This window comes from Rhipicephalus sanguineus, chromosome 10, assembly GCF_013339695.2.
Source record: "Rhipicephalus sanguineus isolate Rsan-2018 chromosome 10, BIME_Rsan_1.4, whole genome shotgun sequence".
Taxonomy (NCBI): domain Eukaryota; kingdom Metazoa; phylum Arthropoda; class Arachnida; order Ixodida; family Ixodidae; genus Rhipicephalus; species Rhipicephalus sanguineus.
In genome coordinates this window covers 24,414,156-24,439,269 of record NC_051185.1, presented here as the reverse complement: position 1 = coordinate 24,439,269, position 25,114 = coordinate 24,414,156, and the positions used below count along the sequence as shown (strand labels likewise).

General features: G+C 45.3%; 1 protein-coding gene across 1 annotated transcript in view; it reads left to right on the top strand.

Moving 5' to 3' along the window:
• Positions 1-6,237: 6,237 nt before the first annotated feature.
• Positions 6,238-25,114, top strand: part of LOC119406271 (otoferlin) — a gene marked incomplete at its 3' end in the record, with an annotated part of 36,171 nt that continues 17,294 nt past the window's right edge. Inside the window, 8 exon segments of the mRNA XM_049420023.1 lie at positions 6,238-6,244; positions 6,454-6,604; positions 12,539-12,596; positions 13,413-13,544; positions 14,239-14,301; positions 15,101-15,185; positions 19,959-20,074; positions 23,031-23,071. Of these exon segments, the coding sequence (XP_049275980.1) occupies positions 6,238-6,244; positions 6,454-6,604; positions 12,539-12,596; positions 13,413-13,544; positions 14,239-14,301; positions 15,101-15,185; positions 19,959-20,074; positions 23,031-23,071 (653 nt within the window).

Sequence of the window (25,114 nt, the reverse complement as noted above, 5' to 3'; positions counted from 1 at the left end):
GTGTCATAAGAGTGGGCAAACAGATGTTACCGCTTTACAGTCAGTAATACTAATTGGCTATTTAGTCACAAGTTTTGGGAACTATATTGAAGAATAGTCCCCCATTAGTGCATACTAATGAGGACAACTAATCTTATACGTCACAGGAGTGTTGTATACGGGCTTTATTGATTTACATAAATGTCCACGGACTGTTGTTACTAGTTATAATAATGATATCGATGAGTAGCCCTTCGTTCGTAGTGCACACCCATGAGAATGACTAACCTCATGTGCCATACGAGCATTCAAAGAGATGCTACCTTTTTACAGTAAACAGTACTGAGGGAATACCTGCTTGCGCTGATTATTGTAATATAAACTAGGCTTTCCTCGATAGCGCAAAGAGCGATCGTGGCAGAGCTATGAGGGTAAGACCGTTTCAAGAATGCGACAATAGCTGCCCTAAGGAACTGCCGGTAACTTCATTTATCAGTCTTAACCGAAGCGGAAAAGCGTATGTTTACGTTGTTTCAGAGTAAGAAAAGCCTCTTTTTACGTTTTTAGAAGAAAAGGAATGCGCGTTAATTTCAAGAGTATACATCTTATAATGTTGTGTAGAGCTCAGAAGAATACTTATTTGAAATATCTGGCGAAACACAGGGAGAAATCTATTGAAGATCTGCGGGCTACTAGCCAAGGCTTTTCTTCCCCGCCAATGCTTTCTGGTATAGGCTACATCGGTGGATGAAACAGGAAGGCCGTATATCAAAAGGATGGACTGATGGGCTAGTTGGTAGGGCATGACCCAGAGCAGTAGGCAGTAGCGCAACGAATTACACGGATGGTGACAGAGACGGGCATAGCGCTGTGTCCCGTCTTGATCTGTCGCCGTTCGTGTGATTCTTTGCGCTGCTGTTCCGAGTTAAACCGTGTATACCCTTGCGTCGTAGATATGTGCAAACACGGGCTACCGCTTTAGATAAGAATGTCATAGGACTAGTTGATCACTCCGGGAATGGTAAAGAGTAGCCCATCGATAGCTCTTTTCGGTGAGCCCCTGACTTGCCACGTATATCACTCTTTAAAGAGACGCGTTAGTTCTCTTTCGGGTCCCACGACTTTCCGACGAGACTATATTGATCTCCAAAGAGCGTTCACGCGTATCTTTAATGCCACTCATGTACGCGTCGAGACAGGACTCACAAAAAATTGTCAGTTTTTTCTTTCTTGGAGTCCATACGTACGGTTAAGTGCCATGAGGCAGTCACATTTGACGGGAGGAGTAAACGGGCTGGGCAAACAAGCGAGCAGTCCCAATTCCAAACAGCACCCGGGTCGCCGCCAATAATGTCCACTCATTTTTACGACGTCATTCTGCAGACCATCCTCTTTCACATTAGGCGCTTTTCTGTAACTTTTTCGTAGTGCTGTGTCACATAGAGAAATGCAACGAGGCTTTATGGTGGAGCTTTGAGTAATTTCTTAGTTTATTAGCGGCTGGCGATTTCACATTTACCTTGTGCAGTGCAGTGAAAATGGACCTAACGGGAGGGTTGGGGGTGGGGGCGCAATTTAAAGCGTAATGGCGTCAAACGATATCACACGCGAGTGCGTTCGAAGTTATCGGTGGCTGCGTTGCTAGGTTATGTCGCAGTACGCGTCCAGTGCACGCAGGTTCCTGCCTGCACATATTACGCTTGTTTGGAAAGCCGGTGATGTTTGTGTAACAGTGCACGTTAACACATGTTTTATGCGTCGAATGCAACTGATGATGAAATGTCTGTCGCATCAGGTTGTGTACTTAACGTGCTTATGGCTTAATGCTTGCGATTCACGCCGTGCGCGAGTAATAACCACTGAGCACTAATAAGCGTGCAAGGCCTGTCCCTCTTAACGAATACTGCGTGCCGCGTAACCTAACTAATTGCCCAGGACTCATTACATTATATGCTCTAAGGTTACCGACTACAGTAAATTTGCCCTTGCCACGTAGTTATACTTACACCTCTATATTCTTGGGCACGAAATGAAGTCAGGGAGGGCGCTCTAACATTTTATAGGCACGCGCTCTTATAGAGAACGCCCGTTCCAGTTCACAGTTCCCAGGCATCATCTTTCGGATATATGAGGGCGATCTTTGTTGGGGGACCGTCAAAGACTTTTTTAGGCGAAATATCTGGACAGTACCGCTAGTGTCAGGATTACCGTTCCAAGCGGACCTGATTTCACTATCGACAGCTTTCGATATTGCAGTTATGTAATCATTCTAAACCTAGTGTGACTTTTGATGCGATAGAAGAGCTCGTTTCGCATAAATTCTGGTGTCGGCGTCGATGTCGGTGACGACGTCGTTGGTTGTGAGCGAAAAATCGTCATCTTGTCCGGGACCGAAAAATCAAGAAAGATGCAAATAAAATAAATAAAAAAATCACAGCATATCCACGGAGTGAATGATGATGAGTGGGCGAAGCTGCGGAGGTTCATCGGTAAACCGTGAATCTTCCGTGAATTCTGCCCAGTACATCATCACCGACGTGAGATCGGGCGCGTTTATACTAAAGGTTCGATGAGTTATGACGACTTGCAGCGCACTTTAATTTTACATGTACGCTGTGAATTTTCATTGTTTAGAAAACCATTGCTTAGAAAACATCTGGCGTCTTTCGTTAAGCAGCTGGCGTCTTTTCGTTTTGCTTTAGAAACATGTCGCGTTCTTTCGTTTTGCTTTTAGAAAACATCTGGCGTCTTTCGTTGGTTTATTTCATCAATCAACGGCGTTTTGAACAAAACTTTTATTGCTTAATCACGCACAGGAGAAATCTCACCAGGCTCTACCTTGGAGGTAAACAATGGCTGCTAATGGGAATGAAAGACAGAAGAAGTCGGCTTTTAGCTAACACTTACACTTCTACTTCTACTAACGTTTCCTACTGGAACATGCCAATGGCTGCTAATGGGGAATGAGAGACAGAAGAATTCGGCTTTTAGTTAACGCACACGCTGCGAATTTTTTGTTGTTCAACAACGCACAGGAAAAATCTCCCACCGGCACCACCTTGGAGGTCAAGATCTGGTACTAGCGTTACGACTGGTTACGCACTACGACTACTACGACTACGAGGGACGAACGGGTGCCGCCTTAAGGAGCTTCGCCCCTTAAATTCGCAGCGTGCGCGTTAACTAAAAGCCGAATTCTTCTGTATCTCATTCCCCATTAGCAGCCATTGGCATGTTCCAGTAGGAAACGTTAGTAGAAGTAGAAGTGTAAGTGTTAGCTAAAAGCCGACTTCTTCTGTCTTTCATTCCCATTAGCAGCCATTGTTTACCTCCAAGGTAGAGCCTGGTGAGATTTCTCCTGTGCGTGATTAAGCAATAAAAGTTTTGTTCAAAACGCCGTTGATTGATGAAATAAACCAACGAAAGACGCCAGATGTTTTCTAAAAGCAAAACGAAAGAACGCGACATGTTTCTAAAGCAAAACGAAAAGACGCCAGCTGCTTAACGAAAGACGCCAGATGTTTTCTAAGCAATGGTTTTCTAAACAATGAAAATTCACAGCGTACATGTAAAATTAAAGTGCGCTGCAAGTCGTCATAACTCATCGAACCTTTAGTATAAACGCGCCCGATCTCACGTCGGTGATGATGTACTGTGCAGAATTCACGGAAGATTCACGGTTTACCGATGAACCTCCGCAGCTTCGCCCACTCATCATCATTCACTCCGTGGATATGCTGTGATTTTTTTTATTGTTCAACAACGCACAGGAGAAATCTCCCACTGGCACCACCTTGGAGGTCATAGCGTAAGACTGGTTACGCACTACGACGTCGACGTCGACGAGGGACGAACGGGTGCCGCCTTAAGGAGCTTCGCCCCTAAAAATCTTCGGGTTCGACTGTGTATCGAACCCAGGCCGTCTGCGTGGCAATCACGTGGTGCTCTACCACAGAGCCACGCTATTTCTTGGAACTGCTTCGGAAGAAAACACTATATGAATAATCAAGAAAGATACAAATAAAATAAATGATAAAAATCTTTAGGTTCGAGTGAGAATCGAACCTAGCCAGTCTGCGTGGAAAGCACGTGTTCTACCACAGAGCCAATGTATTTTTTTTCTTTATTACCCAGAGCCAATGTATTTCTTTACTTTTTTTTCTCTTTAAATTATGATAAGATGACCTGTTATTAGTGTGAACAGCGCACTACATAATTTGAAATTGCTTCAGAAAAAAAACACTATATAATTGTCATGTCGTGGAATGAGTCTCCTGAACGCACGTAATATTGTTTGGCAGAAGCATACAATCGCGCCAGGCGTCAAAACATGTGAATTGCACAACCAGCGGGTGTTTTAAAGGCCCACTCATTACCAAGTGCTAAGACATATTTAATCATCATCAGCAAAAGCATCAACAAAGTGAACGACTGCCTAGTATCGCGTGTTGCCTTACGTACGCGTAGTGGGCCGTTCGATGATTCGCGAAAGGAATAAATATGGCGCAGTGGGCACTTAATAACTGTACTTGAAGTAGGCATTCTAGCATACTTAGAAACGACCAACGTTACGCGCACAGTCGTTCGTTTCCTTACAGCATGGTTGACGCAGGCACCGAGAACTGAAGCGAGGCTAGCAATAGACAAGGCGAAGATCAAGCGTCCTCTAAGTCTTTTTTGCAGACGTATTGTACGCATCTCGAAACCACTTATTTTTTAAATTTATTTTACAATACTGCTACTGCTTACTATGAAGGAGGAGGAATAAGAAGGAAAGGCAGGAAGGTCAATCAGACGGTTTGCTACCCTACGCTGGGGGAAGGGGATTAAGGGATGGAAAGATAGGGAAATAGAAAATTACACCATCTCCCGCTAAAGGGGACCATGAGGCGATGCGAAGCCGGAGCACTTGCAAGATCGCGTTCCGTTGGCGTTCGTTGGGCATGCTACCGACCTCTCGCGTCGTGGAACGCGAAGAGGGACGCTACGCGCGTCGTATCTTCCATATAGCCTGGCCGTTAATTCTCACAGGGCGAGCGGGGAACGCGGTCGACAGGCAGGCGAGAGGGGGCAGCGTAGGAGAGGAGAGAAAAGGGGAGGGGACGCGCATGCACTCGAGCTCATCGCGGCGTTGCGCAGGAGAGAATTTCGGCATGTCTAGCCCGCGTTTCAGAGGAAGAGTGGAAAGGGGAGGGGAGAGGGGTAGTGGAGAGGGGTGTGGGAGAGGGGGAGGGGAGAGAGAAAGTGGAGAGGGTAAGTGGAATGGGGTATGGGGGAGGGGAGAGGATTAGTGGAGAGGGGTATGGGAGAGGGGGAGGGGAGAGGAGTAGAGGACATGGGGTATGGTGAGGGGGAGTGGAGAGGAGGTGCGTGGAGAGGGTATGCGCATGCGCAGTAAGGGTGGTCACGCTGAACACCACCACCACCACCACCGGATTGAGCTCCGCCTTAGATACTTCGCATCTAAAAGAGCTGAGCATACAAAAAAATCACAGCATATCCACGGAGTGAATGATGATGAGTGGGCGAAGCTGCGAAGGTTCATCGGTAAACCGTGAATCTTCCGTGAATTCTGCCCAGTACATCATCACCGACGTGAGATCGGGCGCGTTTATACTAAAGGTTCGATGAGTTATGACGGCTTGCAGCTCACTTTAATTTTACATGTACGCTATGAATTTTCATTGTTTAGAAAACCATTGCTTTAGAAAACATCTGGCGTCTTTCGTTAAGCAGCTGGCGTCTTTTCGTTTTGCTTTAGAAACATCTGGCGTTCTTTTGTTTTGCTTTTACAAAACATCTGGCGTCTTTCGTTGGTTTATTTCATCAATCAACGGCGTTTTGAACATAATTTTTATTGTTTAATCACGCACAGGAGAAATCTCACCAGGCACTACCTTGGAGGTAAACAATGGCTGCTAATGGGAATGAGAGACAGAAGAGTCGGCTTTTAGCTAACACTTACACTTCTACTTCTACTAGCGTTTCCTACTGGAGCATGTCAATGGCTGCTAATGGGGAATGAGAGACAGAAGAATTCGGCTTTTAGTTAACGCGCACGCTGCGAATTTTTTATTGTTCAACAACGCACAGGAAAAATCTCCCACCGGCACCACCTTGGAGGTCAAAGCGTAAGACTGGTTACGCACTACGACTACGACTACGAGGGACGAACGGGTGCCGCCTTAAGGAGCTTCGCCCCTAAAAACTCGCTTCAGCTTAGGCAACACTGCTGCGTTCCGCAGTACTGGACGCCGGATGTCAGGTATATGGCGTTCCACAGTAGACAGTCGAGTCATGGTGTCTACTGAAGGCTTGCAAGTACTGAATTTTCACACTTTGTGGATCGACGGATCGATGCATTATTTGACTGATTGGTTGATTAACTAATTTTGTGGTTGATTGGTTGTTTGGTTGACTTTGGTAATTAAAGAATTGATTGATTGATTGATTGATTCATTGATTGTCTCACAGGATCGACGCAGTCTCTACACAGGCGGCTGAGCGACCAGACGCTATACCTACTCTCCGGAGGTGATGCTGCCGACAGCGCCATGTTCGCCGACGAACCTTTCGCCATGGACACGGCGCCGTACTCTATCACCACACCCGTGGTCATCACCAGGTGAGAACCACGCCAATATCTGACGCGTGTGATATTCCTTCATTAACACATTCCTATTTTTATTATACTTGGAACGAATATCACGAACAGTATTATTTTAGCCGGTCGGCTTTCGTTTCCATAAATGTTTCCATCTGCGTACTTGTTTTACTATGTTACGGAACTTCTTTATTACAATTTAATATTTGCCCAAAAACACTCGTGAGTGTTATTATTATTTGACTTCTTTTTCTTCTTGTTTCTTCTGCACACTAACACATCCCAGTTTTGGCTGCCTACAAGGTACTCTTGTTCGAATCTTATGCGGACTTGGTAGGACAGATTGCATACTCTGTCCCTGCTTTATGCAGTGATGTAGTTTTTTAATATTAAAAAATCACACCATCTCCCGCTAAAGGGGACCATGAGGCAATGCGAAGCAGTGTTTCGGCACGTAGAGCCCGCGTTTCAGAGGTGGAGTGGTGAGGGGGGAAAGGGGAGAGGGAAGTGGAGAGGGGGAATGGGCAGTGGAGAGGAAAGGGGAGGGGAAGGGGGAGGGCAAGAGGAGAGGTGAAGTGGAGAGGGGGAGGGGAGAAGGGGAAAGGGGGAGATGGGAGGGGAGGGGTGAGGGAAAAGGGGAGGTGAGGAGTTGGGAGTGGAGAGGAGGAGTGCAGAGGGGAAGTGGAGAGGGGTGTGTGAAAGGGAAATGAAAGGGGAAAGGGAAGGGGAGAGGTGATGTGGAGAGGGAAAGGGGAGAGAAGTGGAGAGGGGAAGTGGAGAAGGTTTGCGCATGCGCAGTAAGGGTGGTCACGCCGCACACCACCACCACCAGCACCACCACCACTGGATTGAACTTCACATCTAATAACTACATCACTACATAATGTTGCGACATAGTAGGCAGTGAGGTCTGCCGAAGCCACATGGAGCTCGAATGGCAGTGCCTCACAGGCAGCCAGAACCCTCCCCCCTAATATTATTAATGTTATTCGACATTATTATTATTAGGGAGGAGGGCCTATTGTCGGTTTTTTGCAGAACGACTTAGTCTAACGATGTAGTTTAAAGGAGTGGTGACAGAAAATTTGTGAACCTCTGTTTTTTGCTCTTAATCAATGTCTACTGACTCGATAATAGCGGCAACGAAACTCATTTGCCCCAGCGCGAGAGGAATGTTTAATTATATGCTCGTATGTTACGACCGGAGGCAGTTTCGATTTCGAAGAGCACTCGGTGGCCCAGTGACGTAGCCGGTCACCTCGATCAGGTGACCGCGAGAGCCAGTGACGTCACTGGCCAGCTTCTGCCATGTTGTCAGCGCTGCTGTTTCGTCTGCTGTGTTGAGCAGGTGTTGAGCGTTGCGAGTGCTTGTTTCCTCGATCGTCAAACTACGTTGCTTATCTAGTGCGGCGATGGACGAAAGAGCTGGGAGGAGTGTAAAAATCAGTAAGAAAAGCTCGATTCACTTTGCAAATCTCACCGGTAGCGGCGATTTTGTTCTTGTCGTCGTCGTTCAACTGAGGCGACGTTTTCCGCCAGGCTTGGAGTAGCGACGTGCTGAAAGCCTGAAACATTTTCGCTCCGACCATTCGTAAAATAGCAGGATGAGAAGTGTCGAAGGAAGCAGTGAAATCACAACATTGGCGCTCTGTAACAGTGTTTATGCGTAACATGCAAGTGAAGTGATGTACGCTTTACTGACTCGTATTTCTATCGGGCAGCGCCACGTTCTCAAGGCATACCAATTCCACGTAAGCACGTCGGAGGGCCGAAGCAGTTATCTGTCCACTACGCATTGTGATTTTGGCAGCAGAGAGCTTTAGTTCGTCTGTAAACTTCCTAACGTTTGCGGGAACCTGGTTACCGGAGCTGTTGACGGCTGCAGCAATGGCAGCAACTGCGGAGCCCGTAGTGACATCTTGTGGCATTTTGTCCAACTACAATAACTTTTTTTTCTATTTTTTTCCGTCGCGTTGCTGTTCTTGTCGGGGAAAAAAGCAATGAGAATACTGTGAGTTGCTAATTATCTTACTGCTAATGCTTTACACAGAATCAGTAAGCGGGTAAGTCGCTGCGATGTTATATTGTAGGTCTCTTGTTAGGCTACGCATCATCAGGTGCCGCTACCGGGAGCGACTAAAAAGCCACCAAAACATGCCCACGTTGCCAGACCACTTTTTGGTGCCGTCCCTAGAAAATTCCAAGCGAGATGTACCTAGCCTAGGAGATGTTCTCTGGACTAGGCCCGTGGCTGTACGTGCGCGCGAGACGTTGCAATGCAATCATGTGATTTAACCATGGAAATGCAGGTGGCTTGATTTAATGGACGCACGAATAAAGGTGCATACATGCTGCTTTCTTTGGGAAGGGCCACTTTTTGACTAAGGGGCAAGCAGTTCGCAAGGAGGGGGAATCAGTTTTGTTTCAGCTCAATGAGATCAATTATGCACTCTGCGAGTGCAGGCGTAGCCGTACAGTGCATTAGGTTTCATTCTTGCGTTAACGTTGCTGGCGTATCAAGCGCATTAGTTTAGGAAGCTGATTCTTTTTGGACGACGAAGTTTGAGACATGATCGGAACCGCTAGCACGCTATATATTCATATGAGCTGCTGTTTGGGCCTTGTTTTGTAGTTCCAGAAAAGCTAGCTTTTCCCAAGAGGTACCTTGGAAAAACGTTTAGCTACAATATTCCGTGATAGTCACCGAATGATCAATATTATTGCTAGTTTTAAACAAATGCTTGTGGCGATCGAGCCACCACGCGAACGAGCGTCACGCCGAAGCTGGCCTCCCTACTTGCAGCATGTGTGTACCATGTGTACTAGGAGGCGCAGCGATGCAGATTGCTTATTTCCTCATCAGATCAGTGGAGTTCCCTGTCTACATATGTCTCCCATCGCATGCTTGCGGTATCAAGCAGATATATGAAACACCATTGTGAATAACTTTTTCTGTTGTATATCTTTATGAAATATTTTTTTTTCATCGCTGTGTGCTTTTGACATATCCTATCATCAGTGAAAAGGAGTAGCCGGTGCTACACAGAAGCACCAACATCTCCTAAATATTATATAATAAAAAAAGTATTTGTTTACGCCCGGAAAATCAATGCTCCACCTCATAATGCTTCGCTGAACCGACCAATATGTTACGAATGCACACTGTCGGCTAAGTTATATATACAGTAAAACTCGCATACATCAGAATCAAAGGGCATATCGCTAAATAGTTCGATATACCCGTAATTAAAAATGCATATATGCCTGTCTGAAGCTTAAATATTTATTCTAGAAGGATCCGTTGATGGGCGTCTCGGACTGTCCCTCAAGACAATTGTTCGTTCTAAAGCTGCTGTGAAGCTGTTGAAGTTTTCCTATTACTTATTTTTCATCAACCTGACGTGTACGTATACCGGACCAGAGAACACTTTGCGCCACATGAAGCAATTAACCTGGCGATACCGGCCACTAATTGCAGCCACAGGTAGCAAGCTTCACAGCGTGGCACTTAGTTTTCGTCGCATTACACCCCTGTGTAGCGGCAAAACTTACAAAGCAATTCCTTCATTGTGGAGCGCAAAGAAATCTGTGCTGCGCACGCCGCCCATATTTTGACTCGTACCCTGCTTTTTTACGCCACGCTTGCACTGCCCCTTGGATTCAATGCACTATATATTTACATTATATATACGTGTTACAAGATGACAGATTCACTATAGTCAGCTTTATGGCATTGCAGCTGTGTTATGCCACAAAGCATGTACTGTGCATTACGGTATCGACGATTCGCTGTGCAGCGAAGCCCACCAGCAGGGGAAATCGTAACTGCCACATACGTTGCCTGATGCTTCGTCTTCTTTAATTACAAAACAGGCGCCCACGCAGTCTCCAGTCACCGTACGAGCACCCAAACGTCTAATAAACGCGCAAGTGCACAGCAAAGGTTTCTTCAATTCTTCTATACCTGTACGCAAACGAATTAGCTGCAACCCTCTTCATTAGAGAACAGACCAAGCCACTTCTTGGAATAGTGTCATGAATAAACTTAATTATGCCAACAGAGATTATTACAAGATACCAATGAATCAGGTGGCCTGAAGCATGATCGCATAGTGCTACGGATGTCTACTTCAAACGGCAGCTGCTACATTTCAGATCAAATAATAAATGCGCAGATGATGGATCTCTTAGCGCTGCTGATAGTCTTAACAATCTGTATCAATTCAAGCGAACACTCGCGATGTAACATGAAGCAGGACATACACAGACATTTTAACGCAATGCACGCTCTCGAGTGCCTCAAGTTTCACATCACTTGGCGACTTCCCTAGGGAATTTCTGGGTACACGAAAACGCTAGTTTTGCTCGGTGGCACAGGGTAGCCACCATGAAATGTGCTTACACCGCTAACATTGGGCGATGTTTTGGTGGCTTTTTAGTCTCGTGCGCCGCTACCAGCGTTGTCCGTCTCGTACACGCCTCCGGTAACCCGGCCAGAATTCGTGACGTACATGGTATCCGCTCGATGACCTCATCGTCTTTTGCTTCTATTTCCGATGATCCGGCACTTTCACGAACTTCAAGACTCAATTAAAATAGCTTTTAGGCTGTATTTGTGGCTGATATTGTACAGATGGCACCTACATGCACCCATTAGTGTGATTCAACAGTCAAATTGTGTCCAAATTTTTGTGTCACCACTCCTTTAACGGCTAACATGACCGATGATATGGTCGTCAAGTCTACCGGTATTTATAAGAGATGTGGCCAGCCAGTACAAACACAGTACACGTTGTGAATCATTGTCACAGTCAGGCCAAGTGTTCTACAGTCATGACTGCCAATAATCAGTGTACTCCAGGCAACTACAGTTATGTAGCTCAAAGATATATCATTAGCACCGTTTCGTGTTGTTGCCGTTGTTGATGTTCTGTATCATCGAGTCGCTGTCGACTCCTCGTGACAAAGCCTGTGAGATCTATTTAACACAAGTTCTTGAGCGATTTTGCGAACACTAAACAGCTTTGACGTTTTGTTTAAACCATTATTCTTTGCCAGAGAAACAATTTAAGTACCGGGAACAATCGGCGACGTAGTACAATGGTTGCGTAGATTTCTAATTAGGAAGAAAGAAGTTTTTCCACCAATATCGTTGGCTGCTGTTCTTGAGGCTCTCTGCATGATATTAAAACCTACGTGACTAAGTACAATTCTCTGGTCTTCGGATACAAGTCGCTTATGGAGACGTACAGGGTTTCAAGCGCTAAAGAACTCACAGGGTCCCTGATGCATTTGTCTAAGATGACTCGAAGGCGAACGCCATCTGCTTTTTCTTTTCAGTCGTTTCTATTCATCGCCCTGCACTAGAAAGCTTTCTGCACATAGCGTGGTTTTGCACTGCATCCGTGGTCGGAGGCATTGCAAGCTTTCTGCACCTGGCGTGCCCCCGGAACCGGCCCACCTATGACCAAGCGACGACTTCATGTGATGACGTCATTATTACGCCACACAATGTGGCAATCTGTGACGTCTTAATGACGTCAAATCGGGTCCTACATCACATAATGATTTTTTCGCATCACTCATGTTGACGCCGAATGCCACTTTTCCTATTTGATTAGGCATCTAAGGCTTTCGCAGTAATATCGATAACCATATATCTCGGACAATGTAACTCGAAGGGGCGTAGGAGTGGGCATGTTAGTATTGATACATGGAGAAGGCAGCCGCGCACAATTGAGGCACTCAGCAATAATGAGACGGCGCTTGGAAGCCAATGCTACGTCCCGTCTCGTCCTTTCTTTCGTGTGACTAAATTGCGCGCTGCCACTTTCGCCGCCTTGGACAATGCCTGATTAAGGTTGTGCATCGGACAATACACGAAATTTCGGTCTCTGCCCTTCGCGGTGCTTTAAACTCGAGGAATAATTGTATCGTCCTATATCTCATTCGCAGGCCCAAGTTAAGGCAAGACATCACAGCAACATCGGCATTGAAAGCACAGGACTTCCAGGTGATCGATTATTCCGTGCTACGTTAACACTGATTGGTTTTAAGCCCAAGAAAAAAAAAGAGGTCAAGCGAAAGGTGAGAGAAACGCAGTGTTGATGGTGAAGTGACAGATGACAGATGGTTTGCTGGCTAGATGGGAAAGTGACAGATGGTCAAGTGACAGGAAACCAGTGTTAGAAATGTGGCTGGACTTGATTAACGGAAGAGATAAAGATTGCAGCTGTCATGTAAAATTCCTCGGTTAAACTCCTTCGTCATGATCCAAAGTGCTAGTATCGTAACGTTAGAAGGTCATAGCCAGTGTTATGCAAGTGTTCAGTTCTGTAAAACAAGAAGTGTTGTGATGGAGCTAAGATCCACATTACCGTTCTTTTATTTGCATGGTCAAATTATTTATTTGCATGGAGCCTTTAGGGTGCCGTCGGTCACTTCTTATCAATTAGCTGTAAAAAAGCGAAAGCAGAAAGAAGTAAATAATAAAGAAGAAAAACATGTTATCACGAAATATGGCACCCTGTGGGACAGCGGGTGTATAACACAACCCAAAGTCAGTAAAACAACACGAAGTCTTGTACGCGAGTCCAGAAAAGTAAGCACCGGAATCCACGCGTTCCGCATTACGCCAGCAAAACTTAACGCCGTCTTTGCAAAACGTTGCAAGTATTGTGCTGCGGTTGTCGGTTCGATTCCAGCCACTGGTAGCTTGCTTTCGTCTTCTTTCGATTCTTGTCATGCTCTCGCTCCGTACTCTCTGTAATTATTATCATAATTCAATTAGATGCCATTTCTCTCTGCTTTTCTTTCATTTTCTATCCAGGTCTGCGTGACAATTATCGAAGGTCGACATCTCGCCGGTCTCAACATGGATCCAGTTATATGTGTGCAAGTTGGCGACCAGAAGAAGTACACCTCAGTCAAGGAATCAACCAACTGTCCATACTACAACGAGGTAGCTGTCTTTTTTGTGGCATTAGGAAAAAGTAATCTGACCAGATCACTGACATGAATTTACTATATAGGATGCAACTACAACGTAACTACCTCTTTACGATTAAAGTAACTTGTTTTCAAGCCAGTTTCATTTCGCTGTGCACATAACGCACTTAGTAAACTAGCCTGCTGCCACGAAAAACAGCGCATTCTTTTTACTTTTTGAGAGACAGTGATTGCATTGATATACATTACTTTGCTGAAGGTTTGCGCTGTATGCTTCGTGCAATATTATTTTTCGTCACAGTCGTCAGTAGCAACGTACTAATAGTGCTGCGAATGAAACCTCTCGAATATGTAGAATGAATACTACCTCATACGCCAGTAAGCAAAAAGCCTGCTATGTGCTTCTATACCTTTCTATTCCTTTCAAATGTTTAACATCGCGGAACTGGTTTATGAAAGTAAGCGGCAGTGGACAGTTTCAGAAAACTTGAAGAAGTGGGTTCCTTGTGGCTTCGTGCTACAAACGGGTGGTTGTCTATTTTCCCTTTCTGAACCCTGCCGCCAGCTTGCGGGATTCCGCAGAATTGATTTGCCATAGGTGTCTATGTGTGCTAGATTCTATTTGAGATAGTTCATCCACCGACACCGGGCTTGTGATAACAAGAAATACAGTAGTAACTGATAGAATTTTTGTTATTTTCTTGCAGTACTTTGTCTTCGATTTCCACATGGCACCGTCAATGCTGTTCGACAAAATCGTTACACTAACGGTGAGTTTGTTCGTTCACATTTTGCCGCGTGAGAGCAGGGCGTTAGAGTTTGAAGTTTAATGCCTCGTCTTGCCCTTTGTAATCAATTTTGATGCAACGTAATATTAAACGGGACAAATGACTCGTTGACGGGCGAGGTGGCTCTTAATGTAAAAGAAAACATAGTGTCCAAAACCGACGAAGACCATACGGAAATACATTTCTAAAATGCTGCCAAAATACTACTATGATACTGAGAGCAAGTATAATAATAATTGTTGGGGTTTAATGTCCCAGAACCTCGATATTATTGTGAGGGACGCCGTAGTGGAGGGTTCCGAAAATTTCGACTGCCTGGGGTTCTTTAATATGCACATAAATCGAAGTACGCGGGCCTCAAGCATTTTCGCTTCCATCGAAGATTCGGCCGAAAATGCGGCCGCTGTCGCCGGGATTAAATACCACGACCTTCGGGTCAGCAGTCGAGCACCATATCCACTAGACCACCGTGGCGGGTTGCTCCTAACGTCGAGAAAAACATACTGCCCAAAACCGACGAAGACGATACTGAAATACAGTTATAAAATGCTGCCGACGTACTATTAAAATACTACTAAAAGCTGAAAATACTACTAAAATACTACGAAAAGCTGAAATACTACTAAAATACTGAGAATAAGTATCACATCAACTTCTGAGAGGCCTTCTGCGAAAAGCCCCTCGAGGAGTTCGAAATACTTCTACGATTTCTTGCTTTAGACATTGCCTGTGAGTGGACCGTATTGTCCAGCGTGCTCTTCTTTATTATTTTTTTTTGCAGGCGTTACACAACCGGAACATCATACGCTCGGGAAAAGTTATCGGCACCTTCAAGTTGGACGTTGGAACCGTCTTCAACCAGCCAGGTGAGGAAGTGAACGTAGTTGAGAATAACAAGGGCTTCGTAGTCGGCACCATCAACGCACCACTCGGATGTTGCATAGGACTAATGAGACGATACTTATGCACAATTTTCGAGTGTGAAGGTCTAACATTTGTGCGTGGCATGAATGTGAGCACGAAGCAAAATGCTTCAGAGCAAAAAAAAGAGAGAAAAATATGGCTGATCCTTCCGTCATAGAAATCGGTATAAAACGAAAGAGAAACGTGTCTTCGAAGAAGTAGTGCTTATTGTGTAGTCATATATGAGAGCTTGTACAGTACGGTCCACTCTTAGAGGGAACACGCGAGCGTGTGGCCGGCTGTCCGCGGAGCGCTAACTGCTGGCGAGATTTGGAAACGCGGAGCATGCGCGTAGAATCACAAGGGCGGTTCGTGTCCCACGTGGCCTGCTACATCTTCGCCCCAGCGCTCGGCGCGCGCTTGCGAAATCTTTTTATTTCTACGGTTGGAAGGACAAGCTTGCCATCATCTCTGCATCGGGCATAAATTTCCTTGTCTGTCATAAAAAGCGGCCGGCTAGTGCAAGCAGCATGTTGAAAGCTTACGACTAACTTATCGGTGAGCACTTACGAGAATAGACTGTTGGGCAAGTTCGTGATTCACCGTGAGGTAAACAGCGAAAAAAAAAACAAAACAACGTCGACAACAGCTTGTGCTGTTCTGTTCTCCCTTTGTCAACGTTGTTGTTTTTTTTGTGCAGTTTCCCTCATAATGAGCACTTATACTAGGTTACGTAAGTGACAGGCTGGGGCCACGAATCGCATTGCATCAAAAGTGGCGAGAAACCAGAGCAACAAAACAAACCACACCTTTTTTTCTGCCTGCTGATTAGCCGACGAGGCGCAGGTAGAGTGGCGGATACATGAATCGCACCGCTGAAAAACGGAAGCGCTGTCCGGCGCTGGCCAAGGGCAGGGGTGGAAAGTAGCAGACGAACAGCGGAAAACGCCGCCTTTACGCCTTTATGCGCGTGCGCCGCGTTTACAAATCTCGCCGCCAGTTTGCGCCACGCGGGCCGCCGGCCACGCGATCGCGTGTTCCCACTAACAGTGGGCCGCACTGTACAACCTCTATTGGTGTTTGGCAGCTATAGCCCTGTTTGGCTTGGATTCAACCACGTGGACGCCTAGTGGCACATCTCCATGGTGACGATCGACTAACGCCCACGATCATGATTTAACCGTTGTGGTAGCTGAAGTTAAAATGTACCTGGTGACAGCGCATCATGAATCCCGCGCAAAGATGACATAAACAAGCACATAACACTGGTACTCGATATGCACTTCTTCAAAGCGTCGTCAATTAAAGAGAGAAACGGCATGGTGTGCGCTCACGAGTGATAGGGTAACTTACGCCTGTGCTCATGAAACTCTACCACACTTCGCTTCAGCAACGCGGGAGGCAGAGGTTCGTAGCTTGAGCCGCGAACGTGCTCAGGCTTTCCGCGTCCCGCTGGCCTCTGTCTCGCTCCACGAAGGCTCGACATTAGCACGTCGCCATAAGTTGCCTTTCTGAGATTTACTAGTCGGTGTTATCGCACTCGAAGAAGTCGGCGGCGAAACGCCATTCATACATGTGGAAGCTGCACTACTCCAACAATGAGCCGTGACATGCTACACAAAGCGAAACGCAAAGAACGTAACTACGTCTAGGGCGCCCCCTTCCCCCCTCCCCTCCCCCCCCCCCCCTAATCCGAGTGCGGCCGGTGTTTCTCGCTGGTATTGATGAGAACTAAGAGACAATAATGCCAAGGAAAGTATTTATTTTGTAGTAATTATGATATAAATATGAAGAAAGTAAAGTGCGCAAAAAAATAACTTGCCGCCGGCAGGGAGCGAACCTACAACCTTAGTAAAGTAGCCGAAAAGATACCTTGCCGTCAGTAGGGACCGAACCTGCAGCCTTCGAAAGTTGCAGATTTGGTCCTTGCCGGCGGCAAGTTATCTTGTCGTCCACTTTACTTTCTTCATATTTATATCATAATTACTACAAAATAACATCCCCTATACTTTCCTTGGCATTATTGTCAGTTCTCTTTATTGTGTCCAACAAAGAAAAACGAGACCTTAGTATTCCCCTTCTTTCCTTCGCTGGTATCGAGACGCCTTAACCATGACTTCCGAGACTGCGCACAATCTCCGAGGCCATGGTTTTACTGCGTCGTCACCAAATCATTAGGGAGTTTTAGCTTGTACGTATACTTCTTTACGTTACCGTGTTACCGGATACCGGATGGAATCTGCGCATGCGCGAACCTTTACGGAACGTAAACTACTCGCCGGATAGGCTTTACATTCACGGCCCTATCTCGCAAATCCACATTCGTTCGTGGCTACTCGCGCTATACGCTTCGCGGAGACTCCAGCCGCCGAGTCAAAATAAGCCGAAGTGCGAGCGATCACCTTATTTCTGCCGGATTACCGAGGCTAGAGCGACATAGAATACCGAATCCGCAAACATGAGAGGCCTAAAGACGCTGACAGGCCGGATAGATGGCGCCATCTAGCGGGGCCGTGGTGTACCAGGCAAGCACAAAATTGTCATTGCGGAAACATCGGGCGTTCGGCTTCCAATGTAAATGCCTTGCAGCGGCATAATTACGAATGAGTTGCCTTTTATTGCGATAGCAATTATATGGACAGTCTCGGCTGATTTTTGCCGTCGCCGTCGCCGCCGTCATGCACCGTATATGTATATATATATATATATATATATATATATATATATATATATATATATATATATATATATATATATATATATATAAACGCCCCAAAGAAAAATAATTCAGAAAAATGCTTCCGAAGCGCGGAATCGAACCAGGGACCTCTCGCTCGGCAGCGCGTAGCGCTAGCCACTACGCCACGGAACGCAGATCGTCCACGTAGCTAACGGCGAGCGTTTTATACACACCCTTTACCACTGGCCGGACTCAGAGACGGCAGGCGCCCATAAGCGTTTCTTCATTACCAGCGAGATGGCGCGAGGAGCGCGTCGGCGAGCTCGCTCGCTTCTTTTATTTGCGCAGGGAGAACCTTGCCCTTCCGCTGTGTGCTCGCGCGGTTTTCTCGTGGTGAGGGGAAGAGGGAAGTTTCGCGCTTTCACCGTGATGTCCGCGATCATGTTACGGAGCGTACGAAAGCCACTCGAGCTCAAGGGACAGAAGATGAGCGCGAACTATCAAGTGTCACAGCTCGACACTTGAATCACTCTAGTTTCCTTCGCTGCTTTGGCCGCCTTTGCAACAGGAGCGCTGTTCAAACTGAGAGTATCCATTGGGGAGCCTCACTTCGTATAGCATTAGTTTCTTGCTATCGCATTCATTGCTTCGCCCTTGCGGCGAAACTGTGACTTTTTAAATCATTTTGCCCCCTCAAGAACACTAAGCGAAAACAAACGTGTTCATGATTGTGGTTGCACGAAGCGTCACAAGATGTCGACACCATCGTCCAGAAACCCGGTATTGCTACACCCCTTCGCTTATACCGGGATACTGCACACGCTAAAAACTTCTCTTATGATTTTTCCGCATCGTAATTCAATATTATCTAAATTAAATGTAGTTTAAATGCAGTTTAAATGCAGTTATCATCACCACTTAGTGGTTTGCGCAAACGTAAAGGTTTACGTACGTACGTAAAGGTTTACGTTTGGGCAGCTAAAAAACTTTACTAAAACTCGAGTTCCGGTAAAACAGTAAACGTAATCCGGTAACGTTAACATAAATAAGTATACGTTACAAGCTAAAACTCCCTATTCTCTATCGGCACTACTAAGTGTCATGACGCAATACTTCATGTCACCGCTCAAAGACGACGGCGCCGTCCCGCCCAGCCTAGTCCCAGCAACAGAGAGCGGCCTGCGAGAGAGAATGCGTAAGAGATATAAGGCACGTTTGTGGAGTGCCGTGCATGTGCCTCGGTAGCTTAGTCGGTAGTGTGCCGGGCGCTTATCGTCGCGCACCGAGATGTTTGTAGGTTCGATTCCTGGCGGCGGAACGTTTTCTTGTTTTTCTTTCTCCTATATTAGCGTTCATTTTATCGACATAATATCCGTGACGGAAACAAGTCAGGGAAGTCTTGGTGGACCCCGGCATAAAACACTATTGTGTTAAACAAAAGAAACAGGTCAAACTTTTTTTAGGAGAAGACAATTGTGGCCGTTATCTGAAACCACTGAAGCAAAAAAATTAATTGAAATGTTGAAGTCAAATATCGCTACTACGTTCGTTAACGTAGCAGCAAAATTTGACGTAACCATTCCAAAACAATAAAAAAGAACAGAGGCCTTGATTACCTGTCGCACTGCCGCAGTCTTAATGATGTCGTGTAGCCCCGCCACGGTGGTCTAGTGGTTATGGCGCTCGACTGCGGACCCGAAGGTCGCGGGATCGAATCCCGGCCGCGGCGGCTGCATTTTCGATGTGGGCGAAAATGTTTGAGGCCCGTGTACATTTAGGTGCACGTTAAGGAACCCCAGGTGGTCGAAATAATCATATCGTGGTTTTGGGACGTTAAACCCCAGATATTATTATTGATGTCGTGTAACGTGGTGCACCACATCTCGATTTGCCGTGTTACCACACAACTGTGACTGGTTTTTATATGTTTTGCAATTTCACGCGCAAAACACTAATTTCACTCCTATGCAAATGTCCTAGGAGTACGTGATTTTAAGCCGCATTATGCAAACTATCATTGTCTTTTGAACCTCTAATCGAGTCTTCGTTTTTTCAGAGCACCAGTTCTATCACAAGTGGGCCGTCCTTACGGACCCGGATGACATGACGGCTGGCCCCAAGGGATATATCAAGTGCGACATATCCGTCGTCGGCAAAGGGGACACGATAAAGGTTAGCATTGCTTCAATTACCGTAATTAGTGGACATCTGTGTAGAGTTGTTCAAGGTGTTCAATTATGTCATGCGAATCCTTAGAAAACATCCATATCAGCTAAATGAAACGAGCGTACTGCGGAAGAGTAAACACAGTTGGCTGGAAAGCTAAATAAATGTCAGAAAATACGTGAATACTCGCAAAAAATACAAAGAAAGAAAAACGCCCACAGAAGTACAGTAGGCAAGAAACAACAAAGCCTATGTAGATTATTTTTTAAATTTTCATGAGGATGATATAACCAATGTTGGTAGATGGATAGTAATATGAGTTGACGTGTACTTATAATTACATACACACGTGAGTGACCTACGCATATTCGAGTTGTTTTCTTGACAACTGCAGCATGTTGTTGCCAGTAGCTGTTTCGCGTCGTTGCTTTAGGGGACAGGGTGAAGTGTATATGCTTTACTTTCCTGCCTGAAGAGGGCGTGGCAGTTTATAATGGAAGATAACAAAATGAGGGCCACTTTCCTTTAGGTTTCCGCTCATATAATCGTGAACTATGTGACCACGAATGCGGTGGGCTAGCATACCTTAATAGCTCTGTTCATACTCAAGCAGCGTTGGACATACTGGTATTGCTGCCATTGGCTCAGGTGACAGAAAGTGTTAGAGTTTACGAATAAACGTGTTGTTTTGGATTACAAACGCTAGTGCGCGTATCACTGCTTCAGCTCATTTAGTCAACGCTGTCCTTTTATGTGCGATTTTCACCACACATAGAAGCACAGCTTAGTGTTTATCGCATCTTTTTAATAATATTATGTTACAAATAGCTCAAGAGGCAGACCTATCGGAAGTCCAATAATTATAACGTTTTCGTCCGCTCCCTTTACTGCGCGCGATTAATAATCCTATACGTGGCGCCTGAAAAACGGTACTTATCGCTGTTTCATTGTCAAATAGCGAAATTTACGTTGTCGTATCAATACACACAGTTATTTATGGGCGCAAATATTTCAACCGCCTATTTCCATCAGCGAAGTCCTCGACGTCATCGCATATAGAAATATCTAAGCAGATTTATCCGGAAGAAAGGCTTCTCCTGAGAAATACGGGACGACGTGAACGCGATGACCTCTACAAATTTGATGACGTGAAAATGAATGGCCTTGCCAGAAACATTAGCTCTCGCTCATTTTAGAAAAAAAAAGTGCAAGAGTTCCTAGAATATCGCTTTATTTCGAGAACAATATCAACACCTTGATTACCGTCGAAGAGAACAGACTTTTGGGCTAGTTGGTTTGTAACGTTCATTGAAGCCTTAGCGTTGTTAAGACGGGGACCCTCGAAAGAGGACGGGACGTGCGCTACAACTAAAACTTCATTTCATAAACAGGTTGTACTTATGCAGCAATGAAAACGACAAACATCGCCAAAAAACGCCAGGCCTGCGCGGAAAGCGCAGCACAGTCACAGCGAAAGCTTGAAGAGCAGCATTTCTAGAGCTCGTTGTAAACTCTCTTGGTGCTACTAATAGAAGTAAACTAGCAAGGTACCCACTACGTCATAAATCACATTATTTGTGAAGTTGGGAAGCACCTACAACGCCATTATTCATAATTCTGCGAAGAAACGAGGTACCAGCTACACATCTGTAAGCCATTATGTGCGCTTTGTTGACGTGACGACTGATGAAGATGAAGAATTGTGGCTCAGCCCTTTGTAAGGGGTTGGAAGCTTTCAACGGCTCACCAGTTACATAATTCGCATTGTGTGATTGCCGGTCGCTATTTCGCTCTCCCACCACGCAATATACCATACGTTGACGTGAGAAAGAGAGAGAGGGGGGGGGGGAGAAATTTACTGAGACCCTGATGAAATGGATCATGCGCCTATGGGCTTCCTTGGCAACCAATGCAAGTGCACTTGCGAGGAATCCACTACGCTATATATCATTGTAATTTTTTAGAAGTATGGAAGCAGGCACTATGCCATTTTTCGTCATTCTACGGAGAGCGTTGGTACCTGCTAAACCCATGTAAGGCATTATGCGCACTTTGTTGATGCTGTGCCTGATGACGATGAAGAATTATGGCGGAGACCTTTGTAATGGGTTGGAAGCATTCAACAACCTACTCGTTGCGCAATTCGCATTGTGTGACGCCTGGTTACAGAATTCGCGTTGTGCGACGCTTGGTGCTTATGTCACTCTTCTACCACGCTATATTGCATATGCTAATGTGGTTCCTTCCCGACATGAAGTCTGTATAGGGTCTTTTTGCAAAGCAGCTTCAAGCACCGGCATGGCTCAGAGGTTGAATACTGGGCTCACACGCAGAGGGCCCAGGTTCGAACCTCGTTCCAACCTGGAATTTTTTTCCTATTTCGTTTTTTTTCTTATTTCGAGCGATAGTGGTTACGGACACCGGCGGTGGCGACGGCGGCGGCGGACAACTACGGCGCCAAAACGGCCGCTGAAATCATCTCATAACAGCTTTCGCTGTAAAGACCGTATGAGAAATGCAAGCCTGCATCATTCAGATACGCGATTTCCTTTGCACTTAGAGCAATCGAGAGCGCCTGGACACAATTGACATTTTCTCTAGCAATCAACCAGGCCTCGACAATCTCTCGCGTATCCTTACCACAGTTTCTATACAGACTACACACTCATTGAACAAAGGTCGCCAGCCGCAGTGATTACCATGCACTGAAACGTGGCCGTCGCGGTAACAGCTAAGCTTCTGTTTGTGCTCTCTGAGCCTATCATTCAGGCATCTGCCTGTCTGCCGGGCATATACTTTGCCGCACGAGAATGAGAATCGATAAACAACACTTTGCGCACAGGCCGCGGTTGATGTGCGCAGGCTGATGGTTGATTACCATCGGTGTTGCAGTCTTGGTTACCCTCGTCAGAACTTAACGATGAACATTGACGTAATTCTCACAGCTATCATTTCATTCCAGCCAGCGCCCAAGAAGGAAACAGATGATGACGACATAGAAGGGTAAGTTTTCAAACTCTAATCCCTTCAGTCAATAAGTCATGAAAAAAGCTCTTGCCATCTATATTTTGATATATGATACTGGAAACACATTTAAGTAGTCACAGACATTTGAACTAGTTGTATCAGTCGGTCTATCTTTCGCAATTACAAATATTAATCATTACTGATAATCACCTACCATGTGTGTTGCGTTGCACCTCGCAATTAACCGCGATAATTGTTTCAGATTGGCACGCAGATTATTAATGAGTTGATGTCTTTCTGGTAAAATAAATAACGCCTTCTTAACAGCAGCGATAAAAAAACCACACGTCTAACGTCTCGTAAAACCCGATTGTACAGGTCTTGAGAATGCTATTATCTTACACAGGATTCTTCGTATTGAAGTGTAACATATTTTTGTGCTAGCAGATGGTTGCAATTATACTCAACGCTGTGTTCGAAATTATAACGTCAGGGTTCGGAAGGAGTACGAAGTGCGTCGCTACTCCATATGAAGACAATTCCTGGAAGGGCTGGATTGGGCGGTGGCGTATGGGGCAGAATGAGCACTATGCCCACCAGACTGGCGTATGGTTATCATGAAACTGAATTTTATTGGGCTGATACTTTGGTATTAAGGAAAGTATAAAGATTTAATTGTCATCCGCATTTCAGTTTCAACACTCACACTTTTACCGATGCATAATAAAAGTAAATTTCTATCATATATATATATATATATATATATATATATATATATATATATATATATATATATTCGGTTATCATTAAAAAATATGATTGCGAATCGGCACTTTGGTGTGCATTACTTATTTGCTGCCTGTTCTGCGACAATCGTACACCCCACAAGGTAAGACGTGAGAATTTCGAAGAACATTCCAAGTAGAAATTAAGTTTTCTTAAATTTCTACCACACTTCAGCCTCTTTCTGCAAAACTTGTTAGAGCAGTCTTCCTGGAAAGTATTACAAGGACAACGCAAAAGGTGGAGCAGCTGAAGATTGTCTAGCGTATGGCTATTGTATTTTGGCACTTAGCAGCGAGATCGGTGTGAAAAAATGATGCCAAAGAAAGTGGAATTTTAATGATTTCTTCTCCTTTATTATCTTACGAAGGCCCGAAGTGTTCTACAAAACTGTATTGGAAGGAGGTTTGGGTGGGCAATACAAACATGTGTAAGGGTGCTTGGAAAATGTGAAACTACAAGCGCAGGAAAAAATAAAAGTACAAATAAAACGAACAACCAAAAAGAATGCACTGTCGATTTCGTTAAAGCTACAACAGAAGATCAGAGATATTTTAAATGTATAGCGCATTAACGGCTAACGTGGCTAAAACAGAAAAGGCTATTCATCGACGCGAAGAGAAAAGATCGCCGTTTCGTTCTTAATCTATTCATGGGCTCTCGTTTCCGCTGACAAAGGACTCCATTAACCCGGTCGCAGCAGTTTCGTGTTATGTGGTTTGTCGTCGCGACTGTACTGCTTCGTTACCTCTGCCTTTTTCCTGATCCCATTTGGGCTTGCTGAATCGTGTCTGAATGGGGCCGCATAAATTATAGTAGACCTTGTCAGCCCCTGATCTTGCTTTTGGGTCTTTGTGGCTGTGGCGTGTGCTTGTTCCGTTGTCGTTCCTTTCGTCGAGGTAAGGCCTTGATGCGCCACTGGGTAATAATAAATGTGCAAGCAAGTAAATCGTTCTCATTGTGCTCGTTTGCCACTGTGGCTACATGATCACTTTGTTGGCCTGGAGATAGATTGTCGCACACGATGTTTTGCCTAACAAAGAAGATAGGGTCGAATGAATCTAGCAGGAAAACGCGTGCTGTGTTCTTTCTGTCTTTCTGTCTTTCTGTCTTTCTGTCTTTCTTTCTTTCTTTCTTTCTTTCTTTCTTTCTTTCTTTCTTTCTTTCTTTCTTTCTTTCTTTCTTTCTTTCTTTCTTTCGTTCTTTCTTTCTTTCTTTCTTTCTTTCCTTCTTTCTTTCTCTCTTTCTTTCTTTCTTTCTTTCTTTCCAACCTTCCCACCAACCTTACTTCTTTTT